At 41.9% G+C, this 15,056-nt stretch overlaps 1 protein-coding gene across 1 annotated transcript; it reads left to right on the top strand.

Moving 5' to 3' along the window:
• Positions 1 to 2,214: 2,214 nt before the first annotated feature.
• On the top strand, positions 2,215 to 14,247 carry zdhhc7 (zinc finger DHHC-type palmitoyltransferase 7). The gene is made up of 8 exons (XM_041936419.1): positions 2,215 to 2,372; positions 3,718 to 3,820; positions 8,324 to 8,673; positions 10,847 to 10,971; positions 11,131 to 11,227; positions 11,930 to 12,011; positions 12,685 to 12,815; positions 13,111 to 14,247. The coding sequence occupies exons 3-8, from the start codon at positions 8,329 to 8,331 to the stop codon at positions 13,291 to 13,293; spliced, it is 963 nt and encodes a 320-aa protein (XP_041792353.1). The 5' UTR covers positions 2,215 to 2,372; positions 3,718 to 3,820; positions 8,324 to 8,328; the 3' UTR covers positions 13,294 to 14,247.
• Positions 14,248 to 15,056: the final 809 nt, after the last annotated feature.

Raw genomic sequence — 15,056 nt, 5'->3', positions numbered from 1 at the left:
AACCCACTCTGCTCTCCACTCTACTTTGCTTCACTTCATTTCACTCCGAAGGCCTGCATGTCAACAAAGGGTGGTGGTGGCTGGTGGGTGGGGCGGGGGTTGCCAAAATAATAATGCACATGGGAAACTAAGGCCCCCGGCGGGAGATTTTATTTGTTACATGAGCACTTAGCATTCATAATTTAATCGGATACAAGACTCCTGATTACATCAAGAGTTAAAGTCAAATACTCCTGCTTGTCTCAGTTGCTATTCACAAGTCTCTAATGTACATGATGGTACCATGCATCCAAGTAGGAGAAGATCTATATCAAGTGGGGGGAGCCCTTAGGAGGATGCAGGAGACAGTTTACAGCCACTGTGGCTGCTCTTTTGGCAGTCAGTCAGATGCTTATCTTGCCATAATGGAGAGAGAGAGAAGCAGTTCTGGAAATGGAAAGGGCTTCAGTCCCCAGATTCAGCCTTTAAGCTGCTTTAGAGGATTGCTGGGTATTTTTTCTCTCCCTCCCTCTAAAGCAGACAGCTGATATCGGCTCCAAACCAGAGCAGGAGAGGGCAGAAGCCCTGAGCTTTCACTGCGCAGCTGCAGACACAGGGCAGGGAAGGGACAAGCTGCTTTGTCTTGGCTTTATAATCCACTCTTGGGAGACACGTGACAGCAGGGACTGCTGCGAGGAAGGTCCTGCTGCTCCCTGCTGGGGACATGCTGCTACAAGTGGGCATCTGTCACCAGCTGACCATGAGAGATCCTGGTCAGGGCAAGCTAAATATTTCACTGAGTTACGCCATGTGTTTTTCTGCAGCTGTCAACCCTCGTAATACCTGATGTGACATCACAGACTGGACCGGAAGTGTCACATGCATGGAAGTTTTAGCCTTATATAGAGCAGGACAGTTTTCTGCTTAGTTGAATTACTCATGCATGGATTTTGGTGAAATTCAAGGTTATGGTCAGTCTAACAAATTCAAGAGGTTTCAGTGAGTTTGGGCTTTTGACAGGGGACTGGGTTCAGATCAGGCAAGCCAGAGGCTGTAAAATATTCATTCCTTTTCTATACCGGCTTATCCTGATCAAGGTTGGGGTGCCGGAGCAGTTCAAGTGCCAACTGATTTGAAAGGTTTCCATGCAACCTTAGCAGTGACAGAAATTGATGCAGACTTGTTCTTGATCACTGTGAGGGTTTACACAATTCAAGCTTTGAGAGTTTGTTGATTGGTGTACATCCATCCATTATCTATACACCGCTTAATCCTCTGCAGGGTCACGGGGGGGCTGGAGCCTATCCCAGCCGTCTCGGGCGAAGGCAGGGGACACCCTGGACAGGTCGCCAGCCTACCACAGGGCTACACAGAGACAGAAAACCAAGCACACCTCTCATTCACACCTACGGACAATTTAGAATCATCAATTAACCTCAGCATGTTTTTGGACTGTGGGAGGAAGCCGGAGAACCTGGTGAAAACCCACGCTGCACAGGGAGAACATGCAAACTCCACACAGAAAGATCCCCCGGTTCACGTCCCGGTAAGGATGCCTGGGATCTTTCTGCTGCTACCCACCGAGCCACCGTGCAGCCCTGATTGGTGCACATAGTATACGGAAATGAGTGAGAATCAAAAGATGCATCCAATAGCCTAAAGCTACAAGTATACAAGAGTATGTTAATTTAAAACATATTGGTATGGTCTCTTAATGCAGTACATTGAGATGAATATTTCAATGTCTCAAATCATTTATTTGTGGCATTAAGTTATCTATTCTACAGTGGATAAAATGTGTAGACCTTTGCTTGTTAGACTACATAGAGTAAAGCAGAACATGCATACATACATACATACCCTATATACATAGGCTACATACACCTATACTTGTATGCATACATACTGTACATACTCAGGCCTACCTTATTTCATTATATATGCATGCATGCATGCTCAGGAACTTTTAACTGCTGCCATTTTTACTAACTGTAGATTTATTTTTTTTGTTATCAGATAATAAGACCATCTGAATTATTTCAGTTTCAGTTTCTCAAAGATTACTTGGAGGGTGCCATGCATTGTATTTAGGCAATAGCACCCGCGAGTGGAGAACTGAGATTATCGCAGTTCTGTAGTTGCAATTCTGACACAATCCACGAGATGACGCTTTTTAAGCAGCTATTACTTCTCCGGGCATTCACGAAAGGTGACGAAGAAACCCGAGCCGAACCCCGGAAGCTCCGTCGTCACTGGTCACTGTCAGCCCGTTGTTAGAGCGATGTGATACTGCTGCTGCGGGCACGGCTGCGTTGTAGCAGGAGTTTATCTCAAACGGGACACCAAAATGTACTAAGAAGGCGTTCCCAATAAAAGAAACCAGGAATATTAAGGTATGTAATTAAGCTGTCACTCGGGATGCTCTGCTTTTGCGCTCGGTGCCCGCATATAGTGTTAGCATGCTAGCTGTGTTAGCTTCTGTTAGTGGGCTAGTAGTTAGCAAGCGAGATTTACCATCCAGTCCGGATGCATGTGAAGACAGGCTAGCAAGCTGCCGTGTGTGTGTGTGTGTGTGTGTGTGTGTGTGTGTGTGTGCGCGCGCGCGCGCGCGCGTGTTCAGTCACGACCTTTATTGTAGCAGTGATGTGAAGAAGGGCTCTAATCTCAGTCACACCTCCCTAAGTAATCTGTTGAGGTGCGTCAGTTTGTGGTTTGGTTAAATCAATGTGTAACCTGGCTGGATTTTCGGTTGGACAGCCTTTAAACTAACGTTGTCCTCTCCCACTGTCTGAAAAGTGTGAAAGTGCCAGTTACATTTCAGTGTAGTAACCTAACACAGACTGATATGATAACAATTTTCTGCAGGTAAAAACATCGGCCAGTGCAGGTGGTTTGGTTTCAGGAAGAGGGGGAGACAATCTCAGTCCTTTTAAGAGAATCCTGGAGGTGGTCGATAGAGTTTGTCAGTATATCTCAGCAATTGCCCCATGTCAGTCTTGCCACTGTAGTTAGGTGGCTAGAACAGAGACCCAGCTACATTGAGGTGGTCAGCACTCTCAGGATAAGATTGATTCACCTCCTCAGAGTCAAGTCCATAAAGGAAAATCTGTTACTCAACAGACTATTAGCAGAAAATACTTGCAGTGTCACCACATTGCTAAGAATAGACATCCTAATGGGTGTGTTTTCCACGGAGTGTAAAGGGAACTCTTGCAAACTCGTGGACATCACGCAGACTCATTCAGCTGACATTGTACTCACTGTGGCAATGTGTGGTAACTGTTTAGTAAGTTTAGTTAGTTTTAGTTAGTTTAGTGTAAGTTTATACACTCAGCTGCCAGTTAATTTGTTTTAGCTGGATGTACTTAAAAGAGTCTAATATGACAGCCCTGCAATTAATCTTCTCTTCCTGAGGGTTATGATGGTAATGTTTTGTTGAAACTGCTGTAGAGAGTATTGGTTCTACTGTATGGTCATTTTGGGGGCTGTAGTTTGTGGTGCTGTTGAACTGGACTGTATTTTCTTGAGACTTGCTCCTAATGCTTGTTTTTATAGGCATAAGCAGTGGAACATTATAGTGCTTATCAATTCAAGACTGCATTAGGTTTAGCTTGGCGTACAATAAACTGATAAACTGTCAGCAAAGCGTTTGTGTGTATGAGGAGTTCTGATCAAGTGATTCAACACATTTTTTGTGTGCTTGTGTGTGTGTGCGTGTGTTTGTGTGTCCTTTTTCAGGTGTCAGCCTCTACTTGCCAGTCTACACATGCACAGTACATCCTGAGTGCTGGTCCGGGAGGTACACACCACAGCATGTCATTGTAAAGAGAGAGCATATAAGGTAGGAGCCTCACATTTTCTCACTTAACATGTCTTTTGTTTTACAGAACAGAATGGGTAACAAGGGGAGCAAACGGAGCAAAGCGACTCACGTCATGTGTTTGTCTCTTATGCAAAAACTGGAAGAGTGACATTCCTCATTTTGCCAGTGAAAAGGAGATTTTCTATCGAGGCACTGAGTTGTAGACTATGACTAAACTGTCTGTCCCAGATATCGTTTACCAGATAAGTAATTTGCAACCTGGCTGAATGTTTTGTAATTTCTTGTGGCATTTTTTTTTTTTGTTTGAAGACAAGCCTGTCAACACTGAATGCTAATATATACACTTAAAAGTATAACAATAGAAATGCAACAGAATGAAGTGTCAAACTGCAGTCAGTCACCTGAAATTTAAAACGTATCCGTGAGTGTGAACGAAGGTTTTTAATAAATCACTCTTAGTCGTATAAACAGGATGAATGTTCACTTCAGGATTGCAACAAATAGTATATTGAGTTTTTAGCTGGAATGGCCATTCTTGTGATGGTAAGCCATAGAAATAACAAGGCATGTATTGGTTGTTTGTAATGTTTTTGGCCAACATGTGTGTCAACATTCCCACCCAGGGGCAGTAATATTTTTGTTTATTTACTGTTTTCTGTTGGGATGACATCAGGTTGGCCATTGGCAATTTGGGAATGTGACAGTGAAACATAACATCACTTACTCAATTAAAACCCATTTCTGTCAGGAATAGTTTTGACTTCAGCTATTGTCTCATCTCATTTTGTTTGATAGTGGACACCAGCCCTTGCTATGAATTAGTATGTGACAGCCCTGCAAAGTGATATGAGCAGGACAACACTGAGGTGACTCAACTTATGCACGTTTGTCAGGGAGAAGAGAAGAAGAGGGATAGGGAGGGGAGTGGGGCAGACTGGGACCAGTGGCTCTTGTGTCATGCCCTCTGACTGGGAAGGACAGACAGCTGGACAAGCAGCTGGTGTGGCTTTAATGGACCTCCCTTTCATTGACCACAGCAAAATCAATATGCCTCAAATTGGACAAGAGCGTTTTCTGTCCTCCTTAAGGACAATGCTAACTCTGTCTTGTTTAGCAGAAAAAACAGTACGCTGTTCAGCTCTGATGTGGTGAACAGCAGTGTTTGTAATTGAATGCACTTGTTTGAAGTCAAATGACAGAGGCTCCCTGTGGCAGGTACGCAGAAAGCTTCTGCAAATAGCATCGCCGACCTGTGTTCGCTTGTCACATCACACTTATCACACATAATATTCTTGACATTTTTTATTGTCGAGTTTCTTAATCACAGACTGGGTATGAGAAGGGGAGAGGGTTTTATACTACAGTAGTGGATGTTACTGATTGAGCCCCCTGCCTCCAATATTTTCCAGCCTGCAAAAACCAAGAATGTTTTCGGTTTTCTCCTGTCATCTTGACATACTGCTCTAATTAATTACTACGAAGCAAACGTGTGAGTCACTACCATTTTCTGAGCTGACTCTTTTGATGTTTGAATAGTGCTATCAACTGAGGCAGTGCTTTCCTCCAGCCTCGTGTCCAGCCTTGATCTTTGTGATGCAGAAAAATCTAATTTTGTTTTAAAAGGCACTCAGCTGTGCTGTGTGTGAATTGGCCTTGATCCCAATCAGCTTGAGACCTCCCTCATGTTGTTATTATGCACACAAACCTGCATAACAGGTGGAATACATACAGACACCTGTGTGGGTGTCAAGGGGTTTTAATGTACAATTGGGAAGTAAAAAGTTATTGTCATGTGCAGAAGTCAGTCCAGGGACAATAAGAGGTTTAGAAACTGTGCAGAGTTTAAATTTGTGTTTCACAGTGATACATTAAATTTTAATCTGAAGCACAAGTGTGAAAAAGCTAAGTGACAGTTCCTCCAGGGGATGGATATCAGTGGATGTGTTTACCTTATTACACATACATGAACTGAGCCACATAGTCAAGAGGCAGAAGTTAAATTACACTATTACACCTGCAGCATTTGTGGTGTATCTTGTATTAGTTAATTATACGAAAGTGACTATCTGTGTTTCGGTAGTTTCTTTCACTTTGTTCAGATTGTCTGTATGAAATGTGCTTTTCTTTGTCAAATATCAATATGTTGAAATTTTAATTAAATGCCATAGTGTTTATGCCTCAGGTAAGGCTTTTTAAAGTCAGCAGCACAAAATTAAAATTATTAATCAATCATTATCAGTTATATTTTACTGGAGAACCAGTCCAGCGTAAGTGCTCCTTTAGGATTACATCTGATAGATGTATGATCAAAATTGGGTCTTAATGCCATTTGTTAGCACAAACCTGCTTCAAAACCAGCTTCTTTGCTAACTTGCCTGTTTTACTGCTTAAAAAGATTTTAATAGCCATCAATTATACTGAAATATAATGTAGATTTTTAATAGAATACCCCTATTACACTCAATCAGTTCCCACAAAATCACGGTGTGCCCTGAACTGGACTCCAAACTGGATCTCTGTTTTTCTTGCTGTCAGAAATACATCTTTGCTGGTTTGGGGTTTCAGCTCTGCAGGCTGACAACCTCTCTCATCCCTGTTGGCATTTAAATTTTGCAATCAATTTCAATGACACCCACTGACATGGAAAAGTTTTTGGATGCAAGCAGAAACCAACAGCAGTGTGTTGTTTGGAAGGTTGCCTGGTCAGCGAGTCAGCTAAAGACTGAAAGCTTAGCTCTGCACCACCCATCTCACTGGAAATGTCTCATTTGATGTAAACGCTTAGCAAAAGGAAGCAGTCATTTGCTTCAAAGCATGTCATCGGAGTCAACCGGAAGACCACACCAACAAATGTAATGTAAAAAGCAATTTGAGCCAGTTGTGTGGCTTAATAATGACTAATTAATTAGTGGCAGGTAAGGTGTAAAAGCAAATTATACATGATTCTTCAATGCAAGGTTGTGCTTTTGACTTCGTCACTGACTTTCATTTCAGAAGATTGAGAGCCTGTATATGTGCACTTGGTTGTCAAAGACGGTGTCATGAGAGCTGGTCATAATTGGGCATACAACACATGCACATAGCAAGTTTATAATGCCTGTCGTGTATGAGATGATGACAGACTTCAAAAGTCATCTCTGGAGTCTAAGGAATCTTACTGTTATGTCAGTGCACCATTTAGCTACACCCTTTTTCAGATGAATGTGCACCACATATATATATTTACTGCTTTGGTATCATCGGTAACCATCCAAATTTTATTGTCAGTAAAGAAAAGCTTGTGATTGAAGCACTTCTTTGTAGCAGATCTAAGTGAAACTGGCTGTGCTATCTTATCCAGATAGGATGACAAGTCCTGCCTTCTCAATAGTAAGGCAAATACTGATCATTAATCTGGGTCCGTCCTAAAAGCTTAATGAGCATATATTCATTTTCAAGCTAAATCCACTGGAATAAATTAACTGTAGATATCTTACGTGTTTCATTCTAATAGAGTGCTAACTGATTTCAGTTTGTCTTTAAAAGGAATATGAATCTTAATTTTATTACAATTTTAAAAACCTTTCCATTTCACTTCCGTAATACTCTCTGTGAGTATTTGGGCATAGACAGATGGATGTTTTTTGATCTGACCTCCAGTGAATAGCAATATGAGTAACACCAAGAAACCTAAAATCATGGATAATTGAATATATTTTGGTTCTGCCTTGTGAGTCACAGTGAAGTCTGCCAGCATGAAGTAACTGGGTCTACAGATTATTATTAGCCTGTATTCCTCACATGTACCTCAGCTGTAGGCTCAGTTTCCTAAAGGCATCAGAGCAGCCATTGATTGATCTTAAAGCTGCAGACTTGGATTCTGGCCGGTCCTGACCATTCTGTTGTGACCTTGACATGAATACAAAGGAAGAAACTCCAGTCACTCATGTCTCTTGTAGCAGCTGCTTAGCTCAAAGTGCCCTCATCTTGAAGAGTTGACTCCAAGGTTGACTCACCCTTGCTCATCCTTTTTCTATGCCCCGCTAGCAGTGTGGAATAGGAATGGTGATGTTAGTTGGTTCGCCTTCCCACTTGCCAATTTTGTTTGAATTGCTGCAGCCAGTTTACCACATAAAAAACAATATTAAGGGTCCTCATGATGTTTCCTGATGATTCTGGTGACCCTGTGACCTGTCCTGTATCGCCCAGACAAAAAGTTCCCATGATCAAACTGTGGACTCTCTCTGAGAAGACCTCCAACACCGTAAACTGCTTCTGTGGCTCATTTATTTGGTGAACAAAAGGTCAATGTCTCATCATTTAGCTGGCTCTTTGCTCTGCATAGAGTACCTTAACAGAAGTAGTACACTTAATAAATGTTATTGCCTATTTGTATCTATTTTTCTGACTTATATTATCATACATTATTATTACAACAGTAGTTGTAACAACTGTATATTGTCTTGTGCTTTTTCATTGTGCGAAGGCAGAGACAGTAACCCTAAATTTAGTCCTGCTTTGAATGTTTCCCCTCTCCCAAAGGCATAATGCAGTCTTCAAACCACCGACTGCGAGATATGGAGCAGCACCACCCACTGCTGTCTGCCGGGGCAGATGTCGAGACAGGGAGCCTGGCAGCCGGAGTGATGGTCGGTGGTCCTCACGCGGGCCACACAGGAGGGAATCGCACACTGTGGTTCATTCAGGACAGCTGCGGGATGGTGTGTGCGACCATGACCTGGTTCCTGGTGCTGTACGCTGAGTTCGTAGTGAACTTTGTCATGCTGCTGCCCAGCAAGAACTTCTGGTACTCGCTGCTGAACGGGGCCACCTTCAACTCCCTGGCCGTGCTTGCATTGGCCTCGCATTTGCGCACCATGTTGACTGACCCGGTAAGGATGTTAAGGAGAGTAAGAGTGGGTGGGGTTGAAGATGTAAACGGGGAGAGGAGGGAGGATAAGAGGAAGAAAGCGAAGAAGAGGCAGAGAAAAAAAACATGGATAGATTCAGTGAAATAAGATGAGGCTTTTTTGTGTTGACAAAACAAATATAATAGTTAATATCTAATTTGCTACTAAATTGTTTTGGCGGGATGTTTTTGCAACAACATTTCAATTTGCTCATCTGAGAACAGTGTTTTTGTTTGTTTGTTTGTTTCATCAAATATTCCAGGAATATTGCAGGGACTCTTCTGCACTGTGTTCCTGACTTTCTGACTCCTCTTGGTGAATTCAGTTAATTCATGCTTCAGGGGGTTGTAGGTCAAATATTGTTAGTGCTGCTGCTGCTGCAACGTCAACTCATTCTTACTCAAAGAAAGTAGATGTGTGATGACAGCTCCACTGGTGCTTTCTAACCCAACAGCCCAGCCTCAACAATTGTTCCATTTAAAAGCCCAAAATAGTACACAGAAGGTTGTGCAGTAGTGTGACAAACTGGGGGCTTGAGCTAAGAGGAAAACTAGGCCCACAGTACACTGTAATATATACAGTGAAGCATTACTGTCTGTAACAAAGCAATACATCTTACAAAGCACTACTTATCCAAGATTGCTACAGAGAATGCTTTACAGTGCTTCAGGTCATGCCCTGAAGATTAGCAATACATCTCTGCAAACAGGCATCTTCCCAGAAGCCTTCAACACAACCCAAACCCAACCTAGATAGTAATATGCTAACCGAAATCCAACCTTCCATTTATCAGTAATATACTTGAAAAGATAGTTTCAGTGCAAATTAACTCCTTTTGACCAGGATATCTTCATCAGTCTTCTTGAAAAGTCAGTTGGTCTTTCTGAATGTGTGTTAAACTTGGAGATCATGTGTCTGAGAAACACATCTGCCTGTTGGCATCTGTTCATCAAGGCAGCTGCCTTGGTCCATTACTGTTCTCATTGTACATGCTGCCACTTGATGGCATCATTAGAGAGCACGATGTATGTTTCCATAGTTATGCAGATGGAACACAACTGCACATCTCTGCCTAAGCAAATGATGTTGCTGCTATATACTCCCTTACTAGCTGTCTCTTGGCGATAACTAAATGGATGAGCAACAATTTCTTGATATTAAGTGAGGACAAAAGTGAAATTGTGAAATTAACTCTGTGGATTAAATCTGAGGTTACAAGTCTTGGTGTTATTATAACTATATCCTATATTCAGGTCTAAGATTCAAGTCCCTCATTAACAAGGTGATGACAACCTCATTTCCCCACCTTAGAAACAGAAACAAAGCTAAAGTACAATCTTTTATAAATCAGATTGATGCTGAAAAACTGATTCATGCCTTTATTTCAAGCGAACTCAATGACTGTAACACACTATTAAAAAAAAAACACTGAGAGACTTCAGATCATTCAAAACTCTGCAGCTCGACTATGAACCAGAACCAAGAGGAGAGACCACATTAGTCCAGTTTCAGCTGCTCTGCACTCGCTTCCTTTACATTTAGAACTGATTTTAAGGTCCTTCTCCTTGTATACAAAGCCCGTCATGGACGAGGATCGAGCTACATTGCTACTCTATTTCTGTTTGTTTTTGTTTGTTTTAACACTGCCATGGTCTGCTGTTTATTGGAGGTTTCCAGCAACAGCTGAAGAAAATCGAGCATGCAGATGCATGTCAATTACACCACAAAGCTCTGAAACACACTGCCTGTAGATATCAAGGAAGCCAGCTTACTAAATATTTTTAACAATAAGCTAAAAACTTATCTCTTCACTGTAGCCTTTTACTAGCTAAGGCTTTCCTGATAACAGGCCTGAAACCTTTGCACTTTGCTTCCCATGTATGCACTGCTGGACTTCTTTTAAAATGCCTTATGTATTTTACTTGATTTTATGCATTCAGTGTACTCTGTTTTTAACTTTTATTACTATTATTCAGTGGTTTTATTTTCCATCTTACATTATGCATTTTCTTTATTTTCATCCTTATTCTATTTTATTTTTGTACCATTATTATCAAGTGCTGCATATGTAAATGCTGCAAAGATGGCGTAATTCATTTATGTGGACGATTATAACTGACAGCATTTGTCATTGTCTGTCTTTCATCTTGCTTAGGGTGCAGTTCCAAAGGGCAACGCAACCAAGGAGTACATGGAGAGCTTACAGCTGAAGCCTGGTGAGGTCATCTACAAGTGCCCGAAGTGCTGCAGCATCAAGCCTGAGAGGGCACACCACTGCAGGTCAGTCTAAATGTTGTGGCCAAATTCATACAAAATAAAACTGTGTCAAATTGTGTTTGAACACATTTGCATACATGTATGTGGTGCACCCAAGAGCAGTATAGGTGATGACAGCAGAGTCAGTGTGTCATACTTTAAAATCTTCTCTCCTGCTTGCAGTATTTGTAAAAGATGCATCAGGAAGATGGATCACCACTGTCCCTGGGTCAATAACTGCGTGGGAGAAAAGAATCAGAGATTCTTTGTACTTTTCACTGTAAGTACACATAAGTACTCATGGAGTAGTCCATTTGATTTTAACAAGGGGTGTGATAAGGATTAGAAATGCACATTTTACACAGTAATTCTTTTAAGTTTATATTGTATCTTGTCTTGTCAAAGTAGCGTCAGTCTTAACTCTCCTGTACTTTGTCCACACATCTCTTTCGTGAACGTGTTCTTAATTTTTTTTTTAAATGACATGACATGATTTCAGACTAGAGGGGAAAATATGGCAAAATTCCCATCACTTGTTGAAAATTGTCCCACTAGTTTTTCATGATGAAATAACTAGCCGAGGTTCACTGATGTTGTGCACGCAGACACAGGCCTACATGAAATGTGCTCTCATATTATGACTCTCATGACAACTTTAGCACTTTTTCATGGCTTCATATGCTGACTTTTTAAAAACTTTTTTTAATGACAGAATCCTTAAGCTGCTGTATATGGCTGAGCAGTACAAGCTCACCTGTGTCATGACATTTTTAGTGTGCTCTCCTTATGTCTTTCAATATAGCACCATTCAGAAGCTCTTTTTTTGTTTGTTCTATTGCAGCTCAAAAGATGTGAAATGAACTAGCCTACATAAATGCAAACCATTGTGGGATAAGAGGGGAACGTCTTCTCTTTCTTGCCTTCTCTCTCTCACTTTTTCCTCATTATCTCTCTCCCCCCTTATCTGCTCTTCTTTCTGCAGATGTACATAGCCTTGATCTCTGCCCATGCCCTGGGCCTCAGTGGTATGCACTTCTTCACCTGTATTAAAGTCCAGTGGAATGGTGAGGCTACCCTGTCTTGCAGCATCGAGTGTGCTAGTACGACTACTACATGACAGATGTAATTTATGAGTCAGAAATACACCTATTTATGCAAGAAATTTAAACTGCTGAGAGATGAAGGGAGACAGATTGGAAAAAGGAAGGAGTTGTGCTGCACAAACATCATAGAGCTGCCATTGATCTTTTCTCACTCCCTTGTGGGTCTCTCTCTATGAATAAACCAGAAAATGAAGATAATATTTCATTCTTAGAACTCCAGCTTCTACTGCCTTCTACAAGATGATATTTTGACTTAGCAGGGAAATATTTTTCACCAATTTGTTTTCCATGCTAACCAGTTTTCAAGGCTACTGTGACAGATTTGTACCAGGGCTCATCCTTAGTTTGAACCCTTTTTTGTGTATAAATGTAGTTTTCCAGCTAGTTAGAATCAGGTAACAGTATTGGTGTAGGGTGCATTAGAGTCACTGTGTGCACATCCAACCCCATATTATGTAAGACAAAAATAAGGAAATCGATACACTAGATTATTATCTTTATTGGATTTAGAAAGGCAAGACGTCAGTAGGGCACTTTAACTTAAACTTATTTTTAGGCCCTTAATAGAAAGGACATTTCAGCTGTGTAGTGCAAAATAAAAACTCAGCTTGTATTCCTCTCTTCCTGTGACCAGAGTGCAGTGACTTCTCTCCAGGGGTGTCTGTGCTGCTGCTGATCTTCCTCTGTCTCGAAGCCATCCTCTTCCTCACTTTCACAGCTGTAATGTTTGGTACGCAGATCCACTCCATCTGCAATGACGAGACGGTCAGTACAACCTGTGAGCTTGGTTCCCGTCATCAAGCTGTGTGTGTGACAGGAAGGGTCACTGTAAGACGAGGGCGTTTAAGAAAAAGATGACAAGGATATCTTAGTCTTGATAAATGTATTCTGCTCTCTGAGTGGATTTGTAATATGTAAATAACTGCATTTTCTCTCAGGGTTGTCCCCATGTTTTTCCTGTTTTAATGTAATTGTGCATTTTAGCATGCTAATGAGCCAAAGCAAACAGACATCTTAATGAAGAATATTTTATTTACAGAGGGGTTATAATGTCTTGCAGGAGATTGAACGTCTTAAAAACGAGAAGCCCACATGGGAGCGTCGCATGAGATGGGACGGAATGAAAGCTGTATTTGGGGGTCCTCCCTCCCTGCTGTGGTGCAATCCATTCACAGGCTTGCGTCTGCGGCGCCTGTTGCTGCTGACCCATGGTCGCCGTGGCGGGTCTGAGTTTTCTGTCTGAGAGTGGGGCAGACTGATGAGGCTCACCAACACTTGTCCATCTCTAAAGCAGGATTTCTTGTACGCCCTCCTTGGCCGGAGTGATGGACCTCTGCTCCCTGAGGCTCTCCTTCATGTGTGGGTGACAGGGGGAGACAGGCTGCTCCAGTGGGACCCCTGCGCATCACAACCCCCACTGAAGGTGGTATTCTCACTCTGACATGCTGATGTAGACCCGACACCTTTGGTCTGCTGAACAACTGGAGTATTGTTTTTAACATGAGCAGCTTTTTGGTTTGTTTGTGTGTTTTTAGGTAAAGCATGCAGTATGTAACGCAAGTGAGTGTTTTATTCCTTGTGAGACCGTCCAGGGTGCACTTTGCACCAACTCATGCACCTTCAGTACACGACCTCAGCAGTTTGTTTTGTTTGCTACACACAGCAGCAAAGTGTTTTTTAAGGAGGGATCAGCAACAAATCTTTCATCATCACTGGACACAGGATCTCAAAGGGGAAATGCTTGAAACTGTTCTGTTGGACCCAGACAAGGGAATCACAGTCAAGGACATGCACTACTTACTGACACTTGAAAAACGGTCTGGATGTGGAGTACGGTGAACATCAAACATGGAACTGTGCTGCCTTGATTTGCATGTATAACGGCTCAATCAACTACCTTGAACATAAGCCTCATTCTTATTCAAGAGGACTGAGTGGCTTTCTGTTCATCTCCACTGTCATGTTTTCCCTCCTTGGCTGAAATTGTTGATTCTTTAGGTTACTCAGGCCAGTAGAACAGCTGACCATAATGTCTCTTTGGAGATGACTACTGTTGTTCTGACTCTTCATGTAGTTTGAAATAAAAATCACTGTTACATCACTAGTACAGTCCTGATTCCAAAAAAAATGGGACGCTGTGTAAAACAAATAAAAACAGAATACAGTCACAAAGTGGTGAACCTCGCTCCATCCTCGCTTGTGAACCACTGAGCCTTTCCAGGATGCTCCTTTCATACCCAATCATGATACTGTCACCTGTTACCAATCAACCTGTTTACCTGTGGAATGATCCAAACAGGTGTTTTTGGAGCGTTCCACAACGTTCCCAGTCTTTTGTTGCTCCTGTCCCAACTTGTTTGAAATGTGTTGCTGCATCAAATTCAGAATAAGCAGATATTTACAAAAATCTATAAAGTCACGGTAGAACATTAAATATATTGTCTTTGTACTGTTTTCAATTGAGTCCAAAAGGATTTTGGAAATGATCACATTCTGTGATTTTTATGTTTTAGACAGCATCCCACCTTTTTTGGAATCAGGGTTATAGTTGTCCATATGTGTTCATAAATTTGCCATCCCACCACTCCTACATGCTGCTCCATGTCTCATTCTCTGTTAACGATCAGTGACCCCCACCCTCCCAGACCACTGATATGCCTCCCTGTGCTGTGCAAAGTGATTAACAACTTTGGCTGCTCAAAAGACAGAATGTTACTATGTCTGAATTGTTTGACTCATACACATTTTTTTTTTCTCTGTGGAAAACTGGAGGCTAATTCTGTTAGCATTTAAACTCTGATAAACAACCTGGCAAACCCCCGAGACGGAGCCAAGTCTTACATAGTGGCTTTGAATGCTCCTCAGCCACCGTGTGGTGCCACATTTTGAAGAGGGGAACCTGAAACACTAGCACAGCCTCCTTTGGCTCATTGTGGGCTCATTCTGATCCACAGAGCCAAGCTCCATTGTGTAGTCAGCTTGTAGAATTAGGAACTGCTTTGCTGA

The sequence above is a fragment of the Chelmon rostratus genome, chromosome 1 (genome assembly GCF_017976325.1).
Source record: "Chelmon rostratus isolate fCheRos1 chromosome 1, fCheRos1.pri, whole genome shotgun sequence".
NCBI lineage: Eukaryota > Metazoa > Chordata > Actinopteri > Chaetodontiformes > Chaetodontidae > Chelmon > Chelmon rostratus.
This window is presented reverse-complemented; position numbering and strand designations above follow the sequence as displayed.

What these genes read in the sequence shown, in the direction of transcription:
- zdhhc7 (XM_041936419.1), top strand. Translation starts at nt 8,329, where the DNA reads ATGCAGTCTTCAAACCACCGACTGCGAGATATGGAGCAGCACCACCCA. An exon ending in GCACCATGTTGACTGACCCG is followed by an intron (nt 8,674 to 10,846) that starts GTAAGGATGTTA and finishes CATCTTGCTTAG; the next exon opens with GGTGCAGTTCCAAAGGGCAA. An exon ending in CCATCTGCAATGACGAGACG is followed by an intron (nt 12,816 to 13,110) that starts GTCAGTACAACC and finishes AATGTCTTGCAG; the next exon opens with GAGATTGAACGTCTTAAAAA.